The sequence below is a fragment of the Plectropomus leopardus genome, chromosome 2 (assembly GCF_008729295.1).
Source record: "Plectropomus leopardus isolate mb chromosome 2, YSFRI_Pleo_2.0, whole genome shotgun sequence".
Lineage (NCBI taxonomy): Eukaryota > Metazoa > Chordata > Actinopteri > Perciformes > Serranidae > Plectropomus > Plectropomus leopardus.
The window spans coordinates 31,409,157-31,437,043 of NC_056464.1; the positions used below are offsets into that span (position 1 = coordinate 31,409,157).

The 27,887-nt window shown below is 37.5% G+C and overlaps 2 protein-coding genes across 2 annotated transcripts; both read right to left on the minus strand.

The window, feature by feature from the left end:
• Positions 1-5,283: 5,283 nt before the first annotated feature.
• Positions 5,284-18,414, minus strand: LOC121949147 (protein phosphatase 1 regulatory subunit 12B-like). Its single transcript, XM_042494766.1, has 7 exons — positions 18,050-18,414; positions 12,486-12,502; positions 12,197-12,332; positions 9,972-10,073; positions 9,485-9,535; positions 9,323-9,373; positions 5,284-5,661 (listed from the first exon to the last, which is right to left on the minus strand). Exons 1-7 carry the CDS (start codon positions 18,149-18,151, stop codon positions 5,575-5,577), a joined length of 546 nt encoding a protein of 181 aa, XP_042350700.1. The 5' UTR covers positions 18,152-18,414; the 3' UTR covers positions 5,284-5,574.
• Positions 18,415-22,909: 4,495 nt separating this feature from the next.
• On the minus strand, positions 22,910-26,531 carry LOC121948644 (neurofilament light polypeptide-like). Its single transcript, XM_042494047.1, has 5 exons — positions 26,156-26,531; positions 24,488-24,966; positions 24,241-24,388; positions 23,307-23,498; positions 22,910-23,146 (listed from the first exon to the last, which is right to left on the minus strand). The coding sequence occupies exons 1-5, from the start codon at positions 26,423-26,425 to the stop codon at positions 22,910-22,912; spliced, it is 1,326 nt and encodes a 441-aa protein (XP_042349981.1). The 5' UTR covers positions 26,426-26,531.
• Between the last annotated feature and the right edge of the window lie 1,356 nt (positions 26,532-27,887).

The window sequence follows — 27,887 nt, forward strand, 5'->3', positions numbered from 1 at the left end:
TGCTCGGGCTACAAGTCATGTAATTATTGTTCATTTTTGCTTGCACTTGTTATACAGTATGTAAACTATATATATTTCAAAAAGGGAGAATATTTGCCGGCTCCTTGATTTTCTATCTCACTGTACCGTAAGTGTTTCCTTCATTTACTCCTGCCAGATGGGTGTCAAGTCTTAGTTTATTAAATGTAGATACTTAATTGACTTGTAGCCCCTTTTCTCTTCTTCTTCATTAAACTGTACCTTCTCATCTTATTGCGATTCAAATAAGCCTGCACTCATATGTCAAATGATACTTTTTGCTTAACAAATGACTCAGTAATTTACATATAAACTAAACTTTTTAATTTCACGATACAGTATTTTTTTTATTGTGATTTCCTTGCCGGATTCGTTCTGTGAGATATTATTACTGCACATTATTGATGCAGTCCTCTTAAGGAGCTCCAGTCATGTAATTGAGCAATCAATAATCTTTTCATTTTAAATGTCACTTCATGAATGAACACGGTTTGACTAATGGTTGCAATGGGATGAGCCGGTGTTGTGTCACTTGTGCATGCTCTGAGATATCGATGCTGTGTCTGCCATGACATTTCTGATGTGGGGATTTGTTTACGCTGTGTGCTTTGTTTGAGTCACTGTCGTTTACTGTTTGAAAAAAATAATCTTTATTTACAACTTACAGTGCACGAGGATGAACATAATCTTTATGGCGGGCCATGTTTGAGAATATAATGTAGCTGTTTTTCTGTGTTTGAGGAACTGAGAGGAGTATGAACAACACACATTTACAGTGTTTTATTATTTTATTCTGGAGATTTCCAAATTGGCCCTTATCCACCAACACGGGTGGGGTTTCGCTCCGGGTTCCTGCACCTGATTTAGAGCCATGTGGAGCATTTCGACAAAAAATAAATTGATACAGATTCTGAAAAGTTGGCTTCCAGCTGTAACCAAAAATAGCTGTTTCTTTTTTTTTTTTTAACCTGAAGTGCAAAACCGTGAAGACATTAGTGGGTTTGTCGTATTTTACATATTGGGAAGAAAGCATAGAGAAGCTATTAATCAGGAGCGTAGCACCAAATTCTGGTTCCCATGGTTAAGCAGTCTCTGTGCCCCCCCCTTTCTTGAGTCATGTTTCTCTCCCACACCTTTTATTTTTTTGATTTTGTGTATTTATTTTTTCACAAAGTAGATTTCCTATCCTTTTGCTTAGAGACAAATCCTATTGCAGGAGCAGTCTAAACCATTTTGCACTTTTTAAAGCAACATTATGCAACTTTTAGTTGTTGAGTCAAACCGAAGCACCAGCCCAAAATGTTGGTATTTGACATCTTAGAAATGAGACTCAACAACTAAAAATTGTTGTACTGTTGTAATGTTGTATAATGTTTCAGTCGATTATTTTATTTTATGTTTAAAAAAATCACAAACAAATCCAGACTTTCCATTCTAGGTTTTTTGAGGACCGCTCTCCCACTACAACACCCCTGGCAATAATAGAGCCTTTAGAAACCATCGAGAAAAAATATTCAGCGTGCGGTGGTATTACTAATTGTTGTTCCATGCTTGTTTTAGGATTTAAAAAGAAATCGTTATAAATAGAGCAGCATTTCGCAGATAATGAATGAAATTCATCACCTTGCTACTGCTTTTTACTTCATGTGTGCATTGTGCAAAGCCCTCAGTTTGTGACGCATCCTTGATTACAGTGACTCTGACCAAAATTGGTGGAAAAGTGGGCAGGTTCACTAAATAGCACCATGGTTCTCTTATCCCTTTACCACCAAATCAGCTCTGGCTCTTCAGCTGGTTCCATTCAGGACTCTTTGTACCTTGATGCGACCTAGTGCACCAGCTTGTGTTTCCACCAGTTTTGAAAATTTTAATGAAGGAAGTATCAAGAGAAGGCGTTTCATCACACACGACAGAAAAAGGCAGCAGAAGCAAAATTGTGGATAACATTGTTTACCTGCAAACTTTTTTTATTTCCTCAACATTTGTTCTGTTTTTAAAGATCGTTTTATTTTCACCCGAAAAACAAGCATAGACCAACTATTTTTGAGACCACTGCACGCTTTTTGTTTTCTGACAATTTCTCACTTGATTTCTCGGTTGTTGCCTTCTCCGTGCTCTCGTTCCATCCTGTAGAAAATGATGCGCCCACTGATGTCGTCACAGTGCGCTCTTCAGGTCAAGGAAAACCTGTTAATATTTGGTTCCAGCTGAAAACCAACTTTTCGTGTTCTGAACCAAATTATTTGGGTTGAAATGCTCGGGAAGCAGAACAGAAATGGTTGCATGCTGGTAAAAACAGGGTATAAAATCCTAAACGCACCTGATGCGAGAATCAGAGCAGATTTGGTGGAGAAGGGGTAAATGTGGCGTCAAATTTAAATTCAGATCTTACTGTGGAGGAGCGCCACGTTAGATGCTTTTCTGCAAAGTGTGTCAGTTCATCATCTCTTGGGGTCATTTAATATACTCACTCTCATGTACATTTATATGAGCTGCCATCAGACTCCTGTTTTTGTGGATTTGCAATAGGACCAATAGAGCCTGTATTGTTTATTGTTGTTTTGTTAATAGACTTTATGAGTCTGTCACTTTTTCTGCAATGCAGGCAACAAAATCCCCGTCTTCCTGGGTCTCACAAGCTATAAACAGTGCAGAACAACTTTCGCAATGCAATACTGCCAACCTGCTGCTTCAGTAGTGTTTCCTCCTTACGTGAACATAGCCATGATACAGAACATCCAAAGACCTGATCACCATCCGACCCGCTCCATCGGGCATTCACTTTCCAAGCAACAGAGACAAGGGAAATGCTTGAACGTCTTTCTTGTTTTTGTCTTGTTGTAGAGGTGTGTCAGTAGTTGTGCCTTTTTGTGATCTGCATGTTTTATTTCCGTACAAAATCCATGTTTTCCAGCCAAAAAAAAGGGGAACAAAAAGACCACAGAACTTGTGCTCATATATCACTCTATGTTAGTTACTCAAGGGAACCAAAATATGGGATGTGGTCAGGACATATCTGTGTGTTGTCAAAATGTAATCATAGGAAATAAAGGCATTTTAAGTAGCCTCGTCCAGTGTGGTGTGTATATGAAGTCAGAGGATGCTATTCCACTTTCTGTCAGTGGGTGGCGTCATGTACAGCATGAGGAAATTACTAGAAAACAGTGGTGAGCAGATCATGTTGTAGTCAACTCTGATGTAATATAAATGCAACAAAATACATCTGAAAAACCAAACAAAGATGCAACATGTGCAGACCAAGGATGCTGCACTGAAGTTTGTGTTAGTCTGAGTTTGGGTGGGTAATGTGAGTTATTTGAGGGCTCTTCTTCAAATGAGTCAGAATATATAATGATCGAAATTAAATATGAAGAGGGTTGAAATTATATCTCAGTCTGGCAGGGATTCTGTGAATGTAAAATTACAAATGAATCTCGTTTAAATCTTCTGACTGGGAAACAGAAGATTAATTATAGCCAGTGTGGGGCTTCTAAAGCTGAATCAGCAGCACGAATGTAACAGATTTTTGGGATGATCAGGAGAGTAAAGTGAAATTCACATGCTATATGTGAATAATTTTGGGATGTTTTTAACGGTAGCTTCAAAGTTCCTTTTTTATATTAAAAATTGCAGTTAGAATCTCACTTCATTGTCCATTATGTAGCTGTTCTGCAGCGTTAGGTCATTTTAGCAGCTGGAGTTTGTCATGAGACTGTAGATACTCACATTTTCTTGTTTGTGCAACTTAAAGATTGTGTTTGTGACATCCAGAATGATAATATAGCAATAATAAAGATACAGTGTAATGGCATCCTGAACAGAGACTGAAGTCACGCTCCCTCTGAGTGTGCTGTAATCTGAGCTTTTCTGTTTGTTGTTGTGGTTGACGGTTTGGATACATGTGCATGTGAGCGTGTGAGTCCCTGTGTGCATCCGTCTGTCTGCAGATAGCTGCGACAGCGTCTTCATGAAGCTGTGACTTTACCATAGACTTACATTTGCAAAAAGAAGTCTGTAAATCAGTATAGACATTTTTTATAGTCATGTGAAGTGACTCTAACTTTTCAGATTTTATCCATTTGATTAGATAACATTTGGAAAGTAGAAGAGCCACACAATTGTTTGTTTTTTTTTAAGTTTTATTGTTTGTTGGTTTTTTATGTTTTCCAAATTTTACGAAATTTGTACAATTTGGGAGAGACACAGCGCACATGCAGAGGTTATAATTAGATAATTTTATCCCCATTCGAATTAGCAGAGGGCAAAACCGGAAGTTAGCCATGAAGTCAAACCTTTTTTGGTTTCATGCGTCACTGACCAACTAAACTAGGAATAAACAGGGCCCTGCTTCCTTCACTGTATCCACTTCTCTTTATACATCAGTTATGAAGTGCATTAATCCAAAAGAGTTCAACGTCTGTGTGTGAAATTAAATGGATCTCCTATTCTGCTTTTGCATCACTTGGGCCCATAATGCAGCGCAGGAGACACTTTCGCCAAACGGCCAGATAACTGCCAGTTTAGTTCTCCGCTAACTTGGATGGGGACAAAATGATTTAATTATGCAACTCTCTTCTACACTTTTTAAAACGCTATCCAATCAATCTGCCACCTCCAGCTGAGAGCCGTGTGCAGACGATCGAGGCTCAGACTGAGTAAATGATATGCTATAAATGTCCCATACAGCTCCTTAAAGAGCTTCTTGTTCATGTTGATTGTAAATTGGGAGCTCATCTTCAAATTTGAAACAGTCACTGGCAAAACAATCTCACTTTCACCATCTTTATTGTATCATCTTTATGTGACTGAAAACTCCAGATCAGTGTTTTTAATGGACCTCAAGGTGAGATTATTTTGTCAATTATCATCACTTAATTTTCTACATGCAGGCCTGACTTTGCTTTAGTGTTGACAGTTTTTTTTTTTACTCTTTGAGCACCGTTTATGCGTTTCATTGTTTTTATATTGCAGGTAAAGAGGAAAAAAATTATACTGCAAAGTGAAGCTCTTAAATCAGAGATATCGCTCCCACGTTTCTGAGAATGTAGCTCATCCATCATCTGCTGTCCCTAATAAACGATTTACAAGGACTGCATACGCAATGGAAAAAAAACACTGCAGTTTCCATGGTGATACCTCCGTGGAAATACCTGTAATACTTTGTCCATATATGTGCAGTATGCAGGACATTCTTGACATGATGAGGCAGTTTTAAGAAATGTTTTACTCCTGGACAATTGTTTAAAGAAAAAAAAAAACATGTAGTCGTGTTTGCGTTTTATTGAGAAATATTATGAATATACAAAATTTATTTTAATTTAATGCATTTTCTGTCTGGAAATGTGCTTCTACTTTAGATACAGTACAGTGACATGAAGCTTTCACAGCTGTGTTTTTATCCCTGCAAATGTTAGTTACTCAACAGACGCAAGTTTCCAACATTACCAGAGAACTACGTACATACATTCTGTCTGAGGGTTTATGGTGGAAGAACGCAAGTAAAGATTTCACTTCTGGTATCCGTCCCTCTTCTTCTCATCCTTCCTGCTTTCTGTCTCACTTGGACAGTTTAGTGATGACTCGGATTAAAGCTCCGTTCTCGTCCTTCAGTCTCTGGTTCTCCGTCTTCAGCTCTGCTTTAACCTAAAGAAAGAGCACGAGACAACAAAAGTGGGCACAAACTTAAAATGACACGTTGCCCACAACCTGGAGGACTCATTGTCTTGTGTAGGACATGTCTTATCATAGGGGTCAATATAAGAAATTCAAACATCACAGGTCTAGCTCACATGCTGTATGTTAATTTTTGCCATGTGAAAACTGTTCGGCTGTTCATATTGTTAATTATCTCTTGTTTTTAGATTTGTGAATTCATTTGTTGGTTTATTTTCATATGTCACAAACCTAGTTTTAGTTCCTGACAATTCCAGCAACATTACATTGACACCAAAAAAATGATGGCCAATATATAAAAAAATAATAATTACTCTACTGTTCAGCTGAAGCTAACATGTGGCTTCATTGGTCCCAGGAAGAATTTTTTTCCCCGAATTTACTGTGTTTAAGGCATATTTCATTGAAATTTATTTTAATTTTAATTGTACTTTTTTAATTATTATTATTTCTGAGCTGCATCTGAAAGACTGTAATAAAAAAGAGGACATTTTGCACTAAAAATACAGTTACTGTATAAAATATCACTTTATTTGTTTGACTCAGACTGAAGCTCCAGATTGGCTTTAGTGGAACCTCAGGATACATTTTTAGACCACAAGTGTGACACTGATGTTATGAGGGGACCTCTCCGTGGCTCGTATGGACAAAAATAATTCCAATTTACAACTACCGCAGTCAAAACATGGGCATGAAAGCGTTGTTTAAAGACAGACTTGGAAAAAATGTGAATCTATCCATAAAAACTGAGCTGTAAGATTTTTTTTTAAAAAGACAGAAATATATATTTGTTTGTTATTTTCCTCTGTTTCCAGCCAGCAAAGTGTGAAGTTTGTTACTTTCATGTTCTGGTCTTTGAATTTTAGTATTTCACTACTGTAAATACGGTCTTTTCATAAAACTAAACTATCTTTGCTGCCGAGATGACAGTACTTTTGGAAATAGTGCTACATGAGCAGAGAATACAGAGAAAAGAGGCTGTGGCATTTGGTTTTGGCCAAGTGGTCCTACAACGACCAGAATACACTGCGCCGCACGGACCAATGAATAATCCCTCTGGTGGGTGACATAATTCGAGCTCGGCCACAGGATATGAGAAATAGGTGACTCAGTAACATAATCTGAGTTCATCTTTTTTCAGCATTTCTTAGTTTTAGTAATCTTGTTTTATTCAGCTTCTGTTTTTACAATACAGGAAACAGTATGGTGCCCACTTCCTATTTACAAATCCTTGTACTACAGACAAACAGTTAACTAAAATATATTTCTGATGACATTTTGAGTAGAAATAGGCTACACAGTAACTGAATCATGGTTTATATTTGATCTGTGCTGATTAGTTTTACAGTTTGATCTGAGTTTGAGAGAGAGAGAAAGAGGGGGGTGTCTCTCAGTCTGCGTTCATAGTCTTTGTGTCCGTGGTGGCGATGGTGACCTCACCGAGGGTCACTGTCTCTACAGGGTCTCTGCAGCAGGAAGCTAAAGGCTGTGGTCCAAAGTGAGCTTTTTTTTTTTTTTTACATTTTTCACTTCTGTTCCAGCTGCTAACTAATCAAGAAATGAAACTAGCCTCACACATAAGAGTATTCTGACCTGATAAGTCTGGGCTTTATTACTATAACGTGAAACAAATACAGTAACAAAGGCACGTAATCCTGTACACTTGCATTCAGCGACACACTGACACAATCGGACCAGACGCGCTCATTTATATACACACAACAACAGTGCTTCTCTGTTGTGAATATCTGTTTTCAAACCAGCATCTCATGTTTGCTTAGACCAAAACAAGGGTGTTTTTTGTTTGCATCCTCTTGAGCACAACACAGCAGACATTTGTGAACGTTAGACTATAGATGAATACTGATGGCTCGCTCGCTGCAGTGTCAAAGTGCTCACACACATCCCACAGTCAGCCAAGCATAATGGTGACAAATGATGTCAGCTAAAACACAGCGGCTCCGAGTCCCACAGACACTTTACTCTGTTTGGGTTTGATTGTTCATTGTTTGCCTCGTGTCAAGTGAGCTCAACTTTCTCCTGGTAACAGATCCTGCCATGTTGTTCAATGTTAATGTTTATAAAAAAAAAAAAAAGAAAGAAAGAAAATATTAAGGAAAATAACAAAGGTTAAAGGGATACCTTACCAATTTGAAGCTTTTTTTTCTTCTCTTGTATTATCTCTTGTCCAGCACCACGTTTTTGTGTGTGCTTTTTGTTATTCTTCACAAATCTTCGCAGTTTTATATGAAAATAATGTGGGTAGTAAGTTTAGATTAACAGTGGTAAACATCCTTCAGCCAATATCCCTCTTTCACGTCATCTAAACTTTTGATGGCTTTTTGGCTGTTGCTGGAAATACAAGATGCACTTCAGCATTTTGGTATTGCACGACGAAATGCCGCCACCACAATACTTTTTCATTCCAAGGTCTCACGTATTGCCACTTTGTAGTGGACTTGCATGTCTACATATGACGCTCTAGGTATCCTTCTGCGTCTGCTTTGACATTCTGGGATGCCGCCATCGTGATGTCAACACAAGCACGCTGCACTTGGTTATGTTTAGACAAGACAAGCACACAGCAGCCAATGCTGGAACGTCAACAAACGCACACGCTGGCACAGATGGTCAGGATTAGGCTAAAGATTCACACAGTTGGGTGTAGAAAATAAACATAACATTCAGACTGGAAGCGAACGCCAGACTCTCACATGACAGTCCAGGGTTTGTTGGTTCCATCCATTGTGCCTCCCACTGCTACTTATATTACATCATAACCAGCAGCGTTTCAACCTGACGCCTTTCAGCAGTGTTTGATGCGGACACGACTGGTTCCATGCGGCCACATATCAGGCTGACACGGCAGGTGCCGTGCTGTTGTCGTTTTTCTGGCTGTCCAGTGGCATTCTCAGCTGATTTCATATGGATGCTAAATGTGGCTTTTGGCATCAACATCTTACGCCAAAAGCACTGCAAAGGCAGCAGTATTTGACAAATTCAGACAGAGAATGGACTGAACAAAAACACTATAGAGCTGATGAAGAGACAGACCCGCCCCTCCTTCTCTCTCAATCTCTGACCAAAATCTAATCAAACTGCAAAACTAAGCAGTGCTGACTGAATATAACATGATTATGTTACTGCACTGCTTAGTTCTCTCCTAAAATGTTTTCAGAAACATATTTAAACGCCCTGTTTAGCTGTTATAGTGAGAGTTTGTAAACAGGAAGTGGACGGCATGCTGCTTCCTTCAAAAACTTCAATCAACCAGTAAAACTAAGCAATGCTGATCAAATATAAACCAAAATTCTGTTACTGAGTTGCATATTTAACTGTAATACCAGAAAGCTGGGCAACATTGTGTCAAACGGTTGAGGTCACATTACTTCAGCAGGAGCATTTATTGGTCTGGTACAGCGCAGTGCATTCTGGTAGTTGTAGTGTTTCTACTTATAGAGCAAAAGCCAATGACATAGTCCTTTTTTTCTCTTTTTTCTCTGGTCATGTAGCACCAGTTTCATTAGTATTGGGTCTTTCTTCTGTGTAGCCGGCCCAGTTTTATGTGAAGACCCTCTTCATATTGATGAAATACTTCTTTAAAGATTCATTTAGAGAAAGTCTGAATTACCTTCAACTGCTCTTCCATATCTGATATCCTGTTTTTTAGACTCCAACTTTCCTAGGAAAAAAAACATTAAATATTAAAACATTAAATAAAAAAAAGAAATGAAGATAAGCAGATGAATTAAAGACGTTTGTAAGTATTACATAAGTAATGCTGAATTTTTACCTTTTTTTCTGTCTCAAGCTCATTGGAGCCACAATCTCCCACTTTTCCCCTCTGCGTTAATGAAAGATTATTACAAAAAAGATTATAGTACAAAGCTTCGAAACTGTAAAATTATGGGTGCTACATTTTCATAATAGTGAGCTCAAATGCCTGATGGAAAATATCCAATATACCCACACAAAATCTGAAGCGGCTAACCATTTCAGAGTTTTTCAGACCTGCACCCTGACAGTAATTACATTGCAGTTTCCTTGTATAACTGCTATTTTTCATGTCACATTTCTCTCACATTACAGTATTGCCTGATGTCGTCATGAGAATATATGGGAGACATTTCTGTGTATCCTGACAAAAGACACACGGAAATGAAAATTCTGACTTGCAGAAACTTTTAAATACTTTTTCAGTCACCTCTTCAGTGACCAGTTCCTCTCGTTCTTTCACACTCATGAATCTGGATTAATGTAATTAACTGTGTGTACTGTACCTGCGCTCTCTGCAGCTGGTCCTGAATCACAGCCAGTTCCTGTTTACTGGTCTCCAGCCTGGACTTGAGCCTTTGATTGGTGGCCAGAGCCTTTTCATACATCTGCAAATTAAAATGTGCACTCGTTGGAATTTCCAAATGGCGTTTGATTGCTTTCACAGCACACAGACGAACAAACGCTGACATCAACAGCCACAGCGATGGTTTGTGTGTTAACAGTATGAAATGAAACTTATAATTATTTTAATTATTGACTGTGCTGGCCGCACCTGCTCCCATACAGCTTATTTAAATATGGGTAAGTCTCACTCACACCCCTTAGTTTTACACTGTAAAGCTAAAATGTGCATATAAACAAACAGATTATTGGGGGTATTTGTTATTAAGAGATTTTTTAATAGTTTGAGTGTATTTCTCTAGACTGTGTTAATTTATTGGTGGTCAGAAATAAAATATCTCAGCATGGATTGGCTGAAAGGTTAGTACAGAGAGCCAATTGTGCAATTTACAATGATATAAAACAAAACATTCATTTAAAACAATAGAATCTATCTAGAATCTTTGCTAAATGAATGACTTAAACAATTAATTAAAAGTGATACCAGTTTACTTTCTATGGACCAACTGATTAAGTGACTAGTTGTTTCTGCTCTGCTCTTTGTGTAACGTTTTTTGTGTTCTTTTATTTTGAAATGTCTGTGTTGGTGGTGCAGCACCCTCTAGGGGCTGAATGACTCTGTGTCCAATTTCTCATTGGCTAGTTGACACAGGGTCAGCCATCTTGTGATGTTTAAACCTGGAGTCCTTGGGCCAGTCTGTAAAGCACCATGATGGAGGTGTCCCTGTGCTGGAAAAGTTTGGTAAACTCAAATGTAAAGTAACTTAACTCATTATCAAGTGATCACACTTGGTTTAATTTGTTAGTTAAGCTCAGAACTACAGTTGATTAAAGTACCAACAAAGATTTGTCTCCTGGATCCCCCAAGAAATCTACATTTATGTGCTTATCAAGTAAAATATCCCAACATGGACTGGCTGAAAGGTTAGTACACAGAGCCATCATTCCCATCAAAGGTTCACATTTGTACAATTTATCAACAACTATTGGATGGACTGCTGTAGAAAGTTTCACTTGATATATATATATATATATATATATCAGGTATACTGTACTCTCCCCTCTCTTAAGGAGGATTACTTCAGTTTTCTGTAGCGCAATCTTAAGTTTAAACTTTTAATTTGTTGGTGACTTAAGACCAAATTTTTGCAAACTAGTCCACTAAAGAAGTGAGTCCAAGTGTATACGAGTCGTAGGACTGACTATTGTGATCACAAGTTTCACTTCCTCCACAGATATCTCCTGTTTCCTTTTCTGTTTTAATTTGTTTTTATTTTCTTATTTATTTTAATATTTAATGTTTAATTTCCTGTACACTAAGAGCAAAGCTAATTGAAGTCAAATCCCTTGTTTGTGTTGGCAGACTTGGCCAATAAAGCTGATTCTGATTCTGATCCTGATCTAACAACCAAAATCTTTTCATTAGGCGGTCCCTGGGGCAAAATCTGGGGTCTGTGACCTAATGTGACTCAAATTAAATTCCTTGGCTAGAAAAAGGCTGAGAATCACTAGTTTTGGAAAATAATGGAAAACGCAGATCACATTTTCCAAGAATCCAAGATGATGCCTTTAAACAGATCATTTTGGTCGGCCAGTAGTCAGAAAACTCAAAGATATTGAATTTACAGTGATATAAAAACAAAACATTCATTAAAAAAAGAATTTATCAAGAATCTTTGCTTATTAAATTACTTTAACAATTTATTAAAAGTAATCCCAATTTATTTTTCAACTGATAAAGTGTTGTTTCTGCTCTGCTCTTTGTGTAACGTTTTTTGTGTACTTTTATTTTGAAATGTCTGTGTTGGTGGTGCAGCACCCTCTAGGGGCTGGATGACTCTGTGTCCAATTTCTCATTGGCTAGTTGACACAGGGTCAGCCATCTTGTGATGTTTAAACCTGGAGTCCTTGGGCCAGTCTGTAAAGCACCATGATGGAGGTGGCCCTGTGCTGGAAAAGTTTGGTAAACTCAAATGCAGGCGGTTTAAACAGCTTAAATCATTGTCAAGTGATCACATTTGGTTCATTTTTTAGTTAAGCAGCGAACTACAGTTGATTAAAGTACCAACAGTCAAAATACTATCCACATGCAAACTGCATCACCTGCCTTTTTATAGTCATTGTTTGCTGTCTCTTCTTCTGCCTTTTTCCTTGCAGAAAGTCTGTTTTCCCGCCGTTGGAAGTAAGACTCAGCATGGTTTGATGTGCTGTTGGAGACGTCGGAGGATCCAGACGAGTTCAGTCTGAAAACACAAAACAGGTATTTCACACAGAGGTTTAGCTCAGTTACTGTCAGAGTTTAATATCACTGTTTGATTTGTGTTTTTTTTTTTCTGTCTCAGGCGATGATTTAATGTCTTGTTTGTGTTTTAATGGTGTGAATTAGATTTGCTTACCTGGACAGTCTCTCGTGCTGAAATAGAAGAGAAATGTTTTAGAACTGGCTCTCTGACCAAAATGAAAAATGCAACAACCAAGCTAATGTGTTTTTTGTGAGGACATTTAGAGGTTTCAGTTGTACATGGTCCCAATTTAAACTTTACATTGGTATAAACAAGTCATTTAACCCCATCATTACCAGTCCTTTATTTCAGTGGATGCTCATTACTGCACAAATAACGGCATCAAACAGCATGACTCCATCATTTTGTTTGACAGGCAGTTTGGTCGTAATACGAGATTTATGAAGTACTACGTGGAGTCAAATCCACAAACATGGTTGTGTTTTGTACTATGTTGACCGTTTCCCCTGCATTATATGGTAAACATGCAGTTACTGTGGACACAGGACATGTTTTATTACTTGTACAATGTCAGCAAGTACATTCATTATCAGCAGATCTCCATGCAGGAAAAGCTCAGTGATTCTTTGAAGTGACATTACCAGAAATTCCTCATGAAAGACTTTTTTTTTCCAGTTTTCCAAGAAAAGGTTTACGGCAGTATGAAATACCGAGCTGAGTTAAAGAAGGGAGAGGAAGTGATCCCTTAAATAAACTGACAAGCAGAGATACTCACTAAACACATCCAAAAAAGGTAATAGTTCTGGCAGCAGCTTTCACATTGTGTTCATTATTGCCATCTGAAGTTGGAGAGGTTGTACAGTTTCCTTTGTGGGATATTTTCTAGCGGACGAGCAGAACTAAAACTCCCACTTGACAGCCTAATACAACACTGCATTATTGACTATGAGGGGCAAACATTTTATTGGAGTAATATGAATGCCAATGTAAAATGCAGATTCGGAGAGGTGACAAATTAAAGGAACATAAGAAAGGTGTTGAGCCACCACGAGCTGCCAGAACAGCTACACTGCTTCTTGGCATAGATCGAACACTTTTCTTCCAAAATATGTTCCCTTATTTAGTGCTTTTGATGATGATGGCAGAGAGCGCTGTCTGACAAATTGGCCCGCAATATCCCAAATGTGTTAAGTATATGATTACATGCATAAATTTCACACTCAACACTATTCTGTGACCCCTTGCCTTTAAAGATGGAGTGAGGAATTTTTGTGTCCTCCTTTGCCAATGAGAGTAATTACATAAACACGCTTAAACATAACTTATGAAATATGCCTATTGGTGTGCTTGCTGTGCTTGTTTCTTTTTCGTGTGGAGCGTCCACTCAAGAAACTTTTCCACTGTACTTTTAACTGCTGCTCCGTTGCTATAGTCTCTGCCCACTTACTTTTTTAAGTCTTTATTTCAAACTTTCCACATGCATTATTGTGGGAGAAAACATCAGAATTGCACACATATATGGCAATGATTGGCTTAATCAGCATTGTATGACCTCGAGCTTTAATAACAATAGCTTTAATATTTCTGCCATCTGTGCATAAAGACAATATTTACATAAACTTATACGTGTTTATTTATCATATATTCTTATTATCTTGGATTACATTACAGTCATTTGGTGTTTCTGTCCATAATCTTACAATAGCATGTGAAGTCTGATGTTAATATATTCAGTGCTATCCTCTAATTGACTACAGGTGTTTAGGTTGTATTATTTATGTATTTATTTTGGATTGGCTCTGTAGGAGTGCTGGTTTGTCGGTTGGTCAACTGGTTTTCTCTAGACTGAAAATTTCAACTATTTGATGCATTGCCACTTAATTGTACATATATTCATGGTCTCCAGTTGGTGAATGCTAATAACTTTAGTGACTTTTCCTCTCTTGTCACCAGTAGTATCACATTTGTGGTTTTAAGTGAAATATCTCAAAACCTATTGGATGGATTTCCATGAAATTAGATACAGACCTTCCTGTTCCCTCTCAGGATGAATTGGAATAACTTTGACTGTTTATCTAATGCCATCTTTTTGTCCAGTACTTTGATTAATATTCAAATACCTGCAAAATTAATGACTTTCCTATCTTTGTGCTTTGTACCTAATAAGCATCTGAATGTCAGCATTGTCATTGTGAGCATATTAGCATGTTGATGTTAGAAATGACATCAGCTGTGCCAAAGTGAAGCCTCACAGAGCCGCTCCCACTGCAGACTCTCACTTTTCTCACTTCTGTGGCACTTTTCAACAACAACAGTTCAAAGTGCTTTAAGATACATTTGACACAAGATATACAGTAAAACAGCACACAGTGGACAGAAATCACACTTTTCATAAATCCTGTACTGAACCTGCTGAACGCTCATCATCTGTCAGTGCTCTTTCATCATACCATAAATCATAAAATCTTAAACCACAAATAATAAAATCAAGATAGTGCAGCAGTATGAAGTGAAAAAGAGAGTTTCAGAAAGTTGGAGCTACTTAACCCTTTAAAAACTGAGCAAAGTGTCTTAATTTGGTTCACAAACATGGGGAGAAGTCAGTGAGCAATTTACATGGCCTGAAAACGGCAAGAAATCAGTAAAAAAAAAAATAAAATTATCTGAAAATAAGCACAAAAAAAATCAATAAATTGAAAAATAAAAAACAGGCAAACAATTACCCAAAAATAGAAAACTTAAAAAATAAATGTAGATTTTTTTGTCTTGTAAGATTATGTATATGATATATATATATATATATATATATATATATATATATATATATATATATATATAATATATATATATATATATATATGATTAAAATAACTATAATTTTTTATTAAAATACATTCTGGCCATTTAATGCTAGTTTTTGCTAATTTTCTAATACCTCCCTTTAGGGTTAAATAGCTTTTGATAGATGTCGCAGCGAAAGAAAACTGACGTCCAACCAGGTTTTAAAGGGATAAGTGACGGATACGTTTTTAGCGTTCTTTTGAAAATATTTAGTGAGCTGGCTTCTCTGATATCTATGGGTAGTGTGTTCATAGTGTATGACAGGCAGACTTTTTGTGACAGTCACATAAACTAAAGCAAAAAGCAGACTGGCGCTTCTGACTACATCATGGAGAGTACAAGTGGATTCCTATAAAGCAGAAACGGGGCTTTAAGTTACATACAGTGTGTGTAAACACAGCGATACGCCTCTGCTCAGACATTTACAAGATCTCTGGATCTTCCCCAGACTCTGATGTCAGCTCCTTAAACGCTCTCTCTGGACACTTGGATTTGCTCTGTAAATGCTCATTAATGATATACAGTACGCAGACTTGGAAAAAGCTCTGGTTTAGATTAAGCCACATAAACAGATGCTGATGGAAAGATTGGCTTTTGTGTCCCACGTTTGTGAGCGACTCTGTCACTGAGCTGTCCTCCAGATTTTTAGAGACCCTGTGAGGAACTTGCTGCCTGCTGACCAGCTATTCCCAAATGGAAAATGTGAGCTTCCCGTAGGACTAGCAGAGAGATAAACATCCATAAATACTGCGTCTGAGTTCCCACAGGCCGGTCCGAGGCCCTCTATCCCTCCTTCTCTCTGTTCCCTGTCATCTTGTCTTTCACCCCCCACTCTCACTCTCTCTCTTCCTGTGTCCCCTCCGTCTCTCCATTAATCTTTCCCAAGTGGATTCTTAGTTTACATAAAAGGATAAGATTAACTGCTTGTTACAACTTTTCCTTAGTTTCACTTAAAGGTTTTGCTCCTCCACGCAAATCAACGTGCAAGTTTATTTAACAGTTCATTTGAGTTATTATGAACCATTAGATAGGGATCGACCGATATTGGTTCTTAGGGCTGATACTGATTATTAGTGGTTAATGAGACAGATATTTGGAACCAATATGCATTTACAATAAAAATGACAATTTTTCTGTCATTATTTAGAATATATGAAACTCCAACACAAAACTCTGTTTAAATGCATTTAGCAAATGTTAATCAAAAGTGAATCTTTTATTATCATATTCAGCAAGTTCCCAGCAACTGTTTAAAAAATGTAAAGTAAGTGAAATTTTTGATTAAAAAAATTAATAAATAAAAAAAATTCTCTTAGGTTTTGCAAAGTAAAAGCTTCCCCCATGCTGACACTTTTTTGCACTTTTTAATTAATTAATTTTATTGGCTATCATTACAATAAAATGCAAATACAGATAATCGGCAAAATGCCAAACATCAGCCCCAATAATCATCCAGGCTGATAATCTGTCGACCCCGACCATTAGAGGCATTTTATTAGAGATTAAAAAAGGATTATTTGGGGTAGTGTAAGGGTCCAAGATGTGTACCATGTAACCACCATGTCCCTGTTATACTATGAGGAATAACAGCTTCCCAAAAAATGACCTAAAGGCAGTGTGTAGGATTTAGCAGGATATATTGGCAAAAATGGAATATCATGTATTATGCATGTTTTCTTTAATGTGTATTCTCCTGAAAATAAGAGTTGTTGTGTTTTCTGTCCCCTAGAATGAGCTGTTCAAATCTACATAGGGGGCGTCGTCAGTTGTTTGTCTATAACTTGTGTTTCTGTTTCTGTCTTGGCCAAGACATTTTCAATCTAAAAACTTTTTACTGGTTAAATGTATCATAACTTAAAAAGTTGATGCAATAGCTGAGAAAAGGAGGAAACAACTATTGACTCTAGACACGGCAGTTTGGATGTTCTTGTTTTCGTGTTGGCCACCGTTAGAAGCTCTGTGATGAAAGCTTTGGAAAAATAATTGTTTTTTGGGGTTTTTTCCAGCGTACACAATTCAGTCTTTTTACTGGTTTTAATTACCAGGACCATTTGTTTTAGAGTGGAAAAGACTTCTACAAATAAGTTGACTCCTGATAAAACCTCCTGAACAAAGAAAAATAAAAGAAATATCGGCAAAATTTTTAGCTGGTTATAATATGCAGTCCTCACCGCTTGATGCCACTAAAATCCCTCTAAATCTTACACACTTTAAAAACCTTACCTTTAAAAACCATTAAAAATCAACTTCTAGCAATAAAAAAGAGAGATCAGATAAAATCAGGATATGCTTTCCAATAAAAGTAATCTTTTTAGGAGCGACTCAAACAAAGAATCTGAGGCAGGTCATTTTAGAGCCTCGGGGGCCTGATTTCCAAACTCTGTCTCATTTAGTGGTCAGTTTGGACCAGAATGACATCATAGTTTTACAGGAACACTTGAGGAGACACGGAGTACCATCTCTTGAGAAATTATGCTTTTAATAGGCATGTTTTACTTGATTGCAGAATGATTTAAAGGAAAATATTGCATTAGTGACATAGTCCCACAGACAGCATAAAGTGGGAAAAAAAAGAAAAAAAAAAATCTTTAGTCGCATTCCAACAGCTGTCATGTGTAAACAGCGTTTTCCAAAAAAGGACTCCCTTCAAATGAAGCAGTAAGAGGTCATTTACAGCTACACAGAATTTTCCATTGATTGTGTTGTAAACTGAGATTCTGTGGCAAAGTACAGAAACACACAGGAATACCTCAGTGGCTTGTTAGAGACGTTTGTTTGACAAGGACTGACCTTTGATGTCAGTGTTAGTGCATTATGTCAGCTGTGGCATTTCCTCTCGCTAAACAGACAAAATTAAAGACAATGAGGCGTCTTACCCTCAGGCTCTTGGTGGTGGCAGCGGATGAAGCTGGCAAGGAGTCAGAGAGCGTCTTTCTGATGCGGGGCTGATCTTTGTTGTGAGAAAGTAGAGATGACATCGCTGCCGAGCTGCTTGCCTCCGCATGCAGCTGTAATGTGGTCCAAAGTTCCCCCAAAAGTTTTTTCTTCTGTTTTAAAGCAGCAGGGAGTTTGTACAGCGCAGAGATCTATTTATAATCCACTGGTTTAAAATTCTGTGGCTGTTTTTTTAAGTTAAAGTGAACAAGTGTGATCTTCATGTGATGGTGAGACCTTGAATTATGTGATGAGCGTGAAAGAGCTGCACAAATGTGAGAGCTGTGGAGGAAGTGGTGGGGTCGGGGAGGAGGCGGGCTGTAGAGTGTATGTGCGGACACAAGGATCTGACAGCAGCATTGTTCACAGGGAGACTTTGCGTCTTTCAGCCAAAAAAGGAAACAGCAAAGCATCATCGGTGTTAGTGTTCAGTTTCTGTAGCTGTAAATGTGAAAAATAGTTTACATGATGTGTGTGTTTAATGTTCATTTTATTTTGGTACTGTATGTAATGCACAGGGAAGTGTGCTGGTTGTTTTAAGTGTACTTCCCTTTGCATTAAAAATAAGTGTGATGTATTATACTATTTTGGGAATTTTTTTGTACAAAGAGGAAACAACTAGTGCAGGATTTCTTCAGCTTAAGGCGAGTGCAATATGAGTCTTTTTAAGACCTTTTCAGTGCCATTTGTAGTTAAATTTAAGAGCAATTTTACATTAGCCAATATTAAAGGAAAAAAAACATGTATTGACATCAGTTACTAAAGGTTACTGAATTTTATTTTATTTTTCAAATACCTATTGTTTCATAAAACACGACTCTTTAGTGATGTTAATGTCAGAGGAATTTGGTAAATTGTTAATTATTTTGAGCTTTTGCAATGTAAAGTCAGAAAAAGAGATTAATTATGAACCCAACTTTAATTTGCAAGCATTTTAGGACTTTTATTTATTTATTTATTTATTTTCTTTATTCAAAACATTTTAATGCCAGCTAAGGTCTTATGTTTAGATTAATGGATTTGATGCCTTTAAAGGCTTTTTAAGGATCTGTGGGAACCCTGCTAGTGGTAAAGGAAGATCTCAGATATTTTACTTAAGTAATAATAGCTATAACTACCAGAGTGTAAAAATACTTAATTCTCGCTTACAATAAAAAGTCCTGCATTCAAAATATTATCTAAGGAAAAGTACAAACTTATATACATCAGATGTACTTGAAGGAACAACAGTAAAAACTCTCATTATGCAGACTCGCCAGTGTCAGAGTTGTATATAATATTTTTGGATTAAAAATTGTGATGCATTCATTTGTAAGCGTCACCTCAGTGTTGCAGCTAAAGGTGGGGCTTATTTAAACTACAAATAGGACCGTATTTTACAGTATACTGAAAAAAAACATTTGGTCACAAAATTGTTGGAATCAGTGTTAGAGAGCATTCTTCTTTTTTTTTAAGATTTTTAAGAAAATCCATCCACTTGACAAGTGTTGCATATCAAGATTCTGATTAAATTTGCGAGAAATATTTCTATTAGTTGCATGAAAAAAAGTCTTAGACCTTAAACATAAACCTGTAAAATGTGAGAAAAAAACAAAAGTGCTGCATTTAAATTTTAATATATATAATACATCATAATGTTTTAGTTGGTTATATTTTGTTTTAATACCCTGAATCTGCAAAGTAACTGGTAACTAATATTGTCAAATAAATGTATTAAAGTAAAAATGACATTTCCCTCTGTAACGAAGTGAAGTGTAAATCTACTGAAGCACTGTAATTGAGTGAATATTCATGATTACATTCCCACAGCGGAACAAACAAAGTTAAAAAATGGTAACTCTCCAATCAACACAAATGAAGTAAAATGTTAAATACGTGCAGTAGATGTACAAGCGCACACGGTCTTGTGTTAGAGTCAGATAGAAGAACAACAGGTTAGTTAGATGCACTAGTATCCTGTGCTTCGTCTAAGATCTGTTGTGTTAATTTAATCAAGCTGGAGGCTGCATGTGTTGACAGTTAAGACGAGCTTACATACCATTGTGAGTATGTGCCGTCACACAGTTGCATTCATTATGAGAGCGCAAGTCAGTTGTTTGCAATTTATTCTCCAAAAAAGGGAATCTGAAGGGGCGTCGCGTGTGTTACTCGTGTAGTTAAGGCTTATGTAAATGCTAAATGGAATGTGACATACATATTTCATGGCAAATAACACTAAAATGTTTTTAACAAAATATCCAGCAAGGAATAAAAAACAAGAAACAATTGGAACGATGGTAAGTTAACAAGTGTTGGTGGTCTCAGGTGGTGATTCACACCACATCCATAATTTAATGTCTCAGTTTGCGTCTAAATAATTCCAGCCTGAGTCAGAGTTTGCTGTCAGAGTACGCCTCGCCTGCACCTGCTGTAATCCAACCACAGAATTAAACAAACAGTCTCACAAACTGACGTTCTTACACTGATGACTGCGTGTGGTTTTCCACACACTTTATTATTTAGTAGAAGTTTTATTTTAAAAAACAAACATGGACAAACATGATGCTGTTTATTTTCTAACCCATATTTTCAGCTAAACATGTAGCTCCTGTATGTTCAAGTAAAATTTAAGCATGTTATCATTTTAAAGATAGTTTTGAGATTAAAAGTATACTATGCAGGAATTGTCAGTTATAAGTATAAGTGAAAGACAGCAAGCTTTGTCCACTTGGCATTTTGGCGTTTTGTCTCGCTTTAATCCACAATTTTCATATCTTCCTCTTGGATGCCTGCTGCTGACAGTCTGACACCTGGTCAGACCTCATCTGAGTGTCGGTCCTCCAAAAGGTGGCAAAATAAGAAGGAAATAAGAAACTAAAGGCAGAGGACAGATAATTGTTGAGAGGGATTACTTCTATATAAGTCTATACGTTGTCTTTTTTTCTTTTTTTTTTGAAAACCCTGCATATCATATATTTAACATTTAACAGTTAAACATCCCAAGAGCTTTTGCCTCATGACGCCTGAAAACTTTTCAGCATTAAACATGCGTGTCAGCTCGTTTTCATTCGGCCTTCATGCTCCCCTTCTATTGCGCAGAGAAACTAATGTAATTAATCACCGCAAGAATTTATTTGAAAAAAGAAATCACCATCAACAAGTCAGCTGGTCTCCGGGCAGAGCTGCCATACTTGAGTGTTTATTCACAAAATGCAATCTTCACCCTTTGAAACCTGAGCAACTTGGCTTGATTTCTTTCAAAAACAAGGAAGGCAATAAGCACCTTAAGAAGAAAAAAAAGTACAAAGTTAGTATTTTAAAATAATAATAAAAAAAGAAAAGAAAATTGCCTGAAAACTGAAAAAAAATAAGATGAGGTTAAAAAAAAGGCAAAAAAAACTTTCTGAAAATTTGCACAAAAATTAAAGTTAAAAAAGAAAAAAGCCAAATAAATGACCAGTGAAAGATGCTTAAGAAACAATAATATTTCTGTATCATAATTTTAAATACATAATTGTGAATACAGTTGGATTGTGATTTTCCCCTAGCTTTTTTTTCAAAACAGTATTTTCTAAATCTAATTATTTCCAGCAGTTTGCAGGACATTTCTTGTCATATTTCTATATGCCTTTTTCCTCATGTTTTTAAAAGAAATCAAACCAATTTGTTCACACATTATAAAAGGCATCTGAACCCAACACAAGAAAATTAATATCCAGCTTTCAAAGGGTTAACATGTGGTCACTGTTGCTTCTCAGTCAGTGAGAGATCAGACAGGATGTCACAGAGAGGTAACTGCAGTCTACACAACACCAGCAGGCTAATGCATGGAGCCACATATAGAATTCCCCTTTTATTTGTCTTATAACCAAGATAAAAATCAAGAGCCACTCACAGATTTACTCCTTTAGGACATGAAAGTTTTTTGTGCCTCTCACATTTGTTGATTATTCTTCATCATTGTGTTAGTTATCAGGCACCACCTGCTGGCAGAAAATAACACTTTAACCTTTTCACAAAGAGCTTCGTGACAAGAGAACAGCATGTACCAGTGAAATCGTATGAACCCCCATGTGCAGCATGTGCACTTGTACCATAAATAACTTCACGGAGGGAGGCAGCACATGTGTACTTGTGTTAAATTACAAGCTAGAAGAACACTCACATTTATGTTCTCATTCACATTATAAAAAACAATTGGCATTTATACACTCATACTTCAATCTCATTGTATGTAAATGAGAAAAATGCAGTGGATTTCATTTTAAAAAGTTTTTGAAAATGTTTTTTTTGTTACTCAATTCTACAACAGAGTGATGGTAAATTTGTTGGAATTATTTGGTATAAATCATGTCATTTCCAAAAACACTTAACTCTCATTAACCTGCTGCTTTAACAGATATTGTACAGATATTTTGAAGTCTGACCAAGGATCCATTTTTTTTGTGTGAATTTCCTTTTTTTCTTCCAGTTCTTCCCAAGTTTATGTTTCATTTGACTAAGAACAAGACTTAAATTTATAACATTTAAGTAATGTTCTAATGAGAACATGTATGTCGAGGAGAAGTAAAACCCTAAAAAAAAGTCACTGAAATTAGGTATTTATCAAATTTCTATAAAATTCTTTATATTTTTCAGTGATGGACGGCTCACCTGACATAATCTGTGAATCAGGCAACCACACCCAAGTAGAATAAAACAAATATAACAAATAATTTAGCGTGTAAAAATGGTTCCCATTCATCTCAATAAGACTTAAAAATCACAGTCTTGTGAACTAATGATTTACAAGTGTTCAACCTTCTGGAGCATTTCAAGTAAAACTACCCGTCGTCCTCACTTTCGTCCATGATGACCTCACTGTCCAATTCAGCTGACTCTGCCTCCACAGTCTCCTCCCTTTCCACAACTTCTTCAGAGTCCTCCTCGTCCCTCTCCTCTTCTACACTCTCCTCTGTATCCTCCTCCTCTGCAGCAGCCTCCTGCTCCTCACTCGGGTCTGTCATTTCCTCGTCTTCTTGCTCTTCTTCTTCTTCCTCTTCTGTAGTTTCTTCTTCATCCTGCTCTTCTGTAATGACCCTTTCTACTTCATGTTCCAGTGGCTGTTTTTCCTCCTCCTCCTCCTCCTCTTCCTCCTCCTCGTCCTCCTCCTCCTCCTCCTTCCTCCTCCTCCTCCTCCTCCTCTTCCTCCTCCTCTTCCTCGTCCTCGTCCTCTTCCGCCTCGTTGTTCTCCTCCTCCTCCTCCTCCTCTCCTGCTTCATCTTCTGCATCCTGTTGCTCATCTTCTTCGTCAGTGTCGTCTAGCTCCTGCTGCACCTCAGCAGCATCCTGTGCTGTAGCAGAAATTAACTCTTCTGCTGCTGAACCCTCCTCATTTGACTGTTTCACTGTCCGAAGAAGAGAATTCGCCAACTAGGACAGATACAGACGGATAAACAGATTTATTATTCATCTTCTTAGAATTCAACAGTTGCAACATGAAAAACTAGAATTACCGTGTCGCCCTCGTATGCTCCCGTGCACCAGTCAAGTGCGTGGCGGCATACAAAGGCTGTTTGTGCCAAGTTTGATTTTCTTTAGATTTCTGATCTCCTTGTTCCTTACTCTACTTCTCGACCACTCTGATCCTCAAATCTTGGTCTCTTATCCAACCCCGGCTCCGACTCCAAAACAAAAGGTGATCGTGTATTTGCTGTTTTAGCCCCGACCCTCTGGAACAATCTTCCCCAGTCCATCAGATTTGCTGAGTCTTTGGACCATTTTAAACATCTGCTAAAAACCCAGCTTTGTAGGCAACTCTATGTTTGATGTTTTTTATTGTTCGTTTTGGTTTCGTTTTTCTTTCATTGTACTGAGTTCCAGATTGTAATTTGTTGAAACTTGATGAATTAATTAATTCTCTCATTTATTTTAAGTGTGTGTTCATGTGTTTGTAAAGCACTTTGTAAATGCATGTTTTAAAAAGTCCAAGTGGACGTTTGTGCCAAATTTGAAGTAATTCCCTCAAAGCATGCTCGCGTTTACAAGAATGGAAAAACAGACAACCTGAAAACATAATGCTACAGCCATGGCTATTGGTAGTGCGAAGACATAAAAACCTCAAATTGATCAGGTATTAGACAGAAAAGTCAAAGTATAAGTAGCAGGGTTTCACCTGGGTGTGAAAAGTCTGCAGCTGAGCCATGACGCTGCTGCGGAGGGTCTGTGAGGTGGAAAACTGCTCATCCAGAGTCGTCTGCACTGAGCTGAGCATATCCTCTAGCGCCTGTGCATGCATGGCCTGCTTAGCTTCATAAAGCTCCCTGAAACACAAACACACAGACAGATATTAAAATGTCTCTGGAAGTCAGCAAAACATTGTTTGACCATGCAGATAAACTGTGAAGTGAAAGTGAGCTCACCTTATTGCAGCCATCTCCTGGTCGGTTGTAAGAAGTGCAACATCATGAAGATTCATTGACTCTTTCAGATCATTCAGCTCCAAGGTTTGTCCTGCTAACTGTGCTTTAAGAGCCTCCAGTGATGCAACCTGCTCATCAATTTTGGAGTGTCCACTGGTCACGGCAGTGGTCAGCCGAGCCACGTTTTCGACTAGGGCTGAGCTGGAGCTCAGAGCAGCCACTACGCTCTCCTTCAGGGCTGCGAAGTCTTCACTTTGGCTCTTGAACAAAGCCTGGAGAGTTTTGACGGACGGGGCGACCTGCCTTATCTCATTCAACCTGGTGTCCATCTCATCATGGAGGGCCTGCAGCTGCGAGTAGTGGCCATAGTTTTTTAACTTCTCTGACGTGGCCAGGGCGACCTCTGCTTTTTCCTGAGCCTGTTTCTGGGCCTCCTCCAGGGCAATGAGCCTCTCCTCCACACCCAAACCTGTGTCAATCTAAAGAGCGAGAGAAAAGTATATCTGTGTGATTTGACTTCAGCTCAAACATCTGAAATCTGTTCTTGTTATTGATGTTTGTCAGATGTAGTTAATTCTTCTGTATCCGGTAGGGTTGTGCGATCTGAAAATCTATTGGCTATATTGGCCTCCATTAATTTGTCAGTGATTTTTAATAACCTATTCATACTATTTATACTGTGGTAACAATACTTTTCATATCTCTGGGAGTATAAGGCCAGTGTTTCCTCTTTTGCAGCATTTAAAAAAAAAAACTGCATCTATGCGCACATTTTGGTGGAAACATTTTTTTGTCCAGAGACCCTTTGAAACTCCCTCCAGGTCCACTGGGGATCCTGCTCTTTGTGAACTATTGTATTAAGCCAAATCACTGCAGCATACTGGATTTTTAAAAATGCATTTTGCAGTGTTTTACATCAGTTTGATGGGGTGCCTTTATGTGTCTGATGTTTCATTTCCTAGATTGGCAAAACAGATATATCAACTGGTTTTCAGTTGATTCTTGTTGATTTTATATATATATATAATATATATTGTTGATATCATGATATCGCTAATTTGATGCAAAATGTTGTCCCATTATAGAGAAACTGGTAGTTACTGCTGATAATGATGAAGAATAAGGAGCAGTAGGGACTGTGGATGTCACTGAAACGTGACCACGCGGCTGATCTGAGCAGAGTCTTGCTAAAAATAACAACAGGTGCTGCTGTCAGTGTCAAGCCCGCCATGCTAAAATGCCTTAAAGCTGTAGCTTTTCAAAATAATGTTACTGACCACCACTTTCTGTCATATTACGAATAGCACTCCAAGTAGGACTCCAACCCCAAATGACTGAAAGAGTACTTACTATGTACATTCTCATTTGTGTATTCAATTGATCAGATATACGTCCATAGTTCATGAACGAGAAATTCAATCATTTTATTTTGAAGGCATATCACCAACTTCCGGTACTTTAGGCGCGCTTAAGCTAGTTCAGCAGCTGTTGCCAGATTGAAGTTGGCGGATTGCTGTCCACTCTAAAACGCCAAAATTGCATCAAAGTAAACAGGTTTTCGATTTCACGCTGGTACAAGATAAAACAAAATGAATCAGAAATGTTTGTATCACACATAAAGTGACTCGCCAAGCAGAGAAACACGGTTGAGAAAGTTAGCTAACTCACCTGTGCGTCCCTCGTCACCATCACCTGCTGGAGGTTTGTGATTCTCTTCTGCATTGTTGTAAAAGACTCTGACAGTTCGTCGAGGCTGTACTGCTGTTGCACACAAAACCACCCCATTAAAGACGCCCCCACTGCGAAGATTATGATGAATAACAAGGCTAGAGTAACGTTTGGGTGGGAGTTTATCCTCTTTTTGGACTGTGATACTGTTGACTCCAATAAAATGGACGTGTCCTCTTCTTGGGGCTTCTTTGACTTGCGTTTTGCCATTGCTGCAGGAGAGGAGGACTGGACGGGCTTCAGGAGCTGTGTGTCTGCAGGGAAACGGATCCAGCAAAGTGTGGCTCCTCGTCCGGATTTGCAAAGGTATCACGTTGTCTATTCTGTTAGACCCTTTGACCTAGTCATTCATTGGACCCCCATAATACTCACAGCAACTGCAGGGTGGGGGGCGGGACAGCATGTTATGTAACAGCAGGGGTGGGAGAGGAGCTCAGATCTACTACTTAAGTATAATAACACAGTGTAAAAACACTTCCAGAGATGCAAAACTACTGCATTCATAACTTCAATTATGTAAAAGTTGAATAACCCTCATGCAACTATTGGTACTTTTTTGGGATCATTATGGCTGTGTCAATGCATATTGCATACATCTTGGCAAAGGTATTTATTTTGTTTTTCTCCTTTAGATTTCAGCCTCAGTTCGTAAATTATGTCTATAATACGCTGTAGAAATGGAAAACTCCCTCATAGCACTATTGGTACATTTTTTGTACCATTAAAACTACTTTTTTTAATCCTACTGTCATTTCAGTATAAAGCATGCATCCCGTAATATCAGGCTTTTACTCTGAATTTTTGTAAATTTTACTATTTTTTACCAGATTGGGCTATTGACCTGCATTTTTTAAAATCCTTAAAATGAATGCATATTTGGTAGTTATTATCAGGACTGATGTTGGTTGACAAATGTAATGCAGTGAAAGTTCAAATATTTATATGTAGTATTTTTATGGCACTTTTTAACAGGGTTCATTTTTTTGTACCAAATGTGTAATTAGTCAGAAAATTTAAACAGTGCATGAGGGTTAATATTAGCAACAAAGTTAAATAAATTATTTCTGACTGTCCAAATGTAAAGTCAATATTACCATATCTAGCTGTTCCTGTTGTGGCCAAGTTTAACTATAATAATAAGAATAATTATAATAATAAGAAGAAAAGCAATAATAACAGAAAGTACTTACATAGTGCTTTTCTAGGTACTCAAAGATGCTTTACATGAAATGCAAAAAAAAAAACAAATACAAATTTAAAATAGAGAATACAAAATGCAGTATAGTATGTGCAGATGTGCTGTTTAGTTGAGTTAATGCATCATATTTCACTTTTATTCCACTCATGGAAACAGACAGTTTATACGTTATTTTCTACATTATATTCCATGATTGAAAATTGGTAGGGAGAAGAAAATCTTATTTTTACCAGCCCCTTTCTCAAAAATAAATCAACAAATAAAAATAGATGTACTGTCTGCCAGTTAGTTAGCAGTCAGTACTTATAGAAAAATAAGAGAAAAACAAAGAATCTAAAGCCATACCCCCCAGAAAAAGCATCACCTGACAACTTCATATTGTCTGATTATTTTCTCAGGATTATAGGTCCGTATTTTTGAACTCACAGATAGTTATATTTGATGAGCTTATAGGTTTATGCATGAAATGAACAG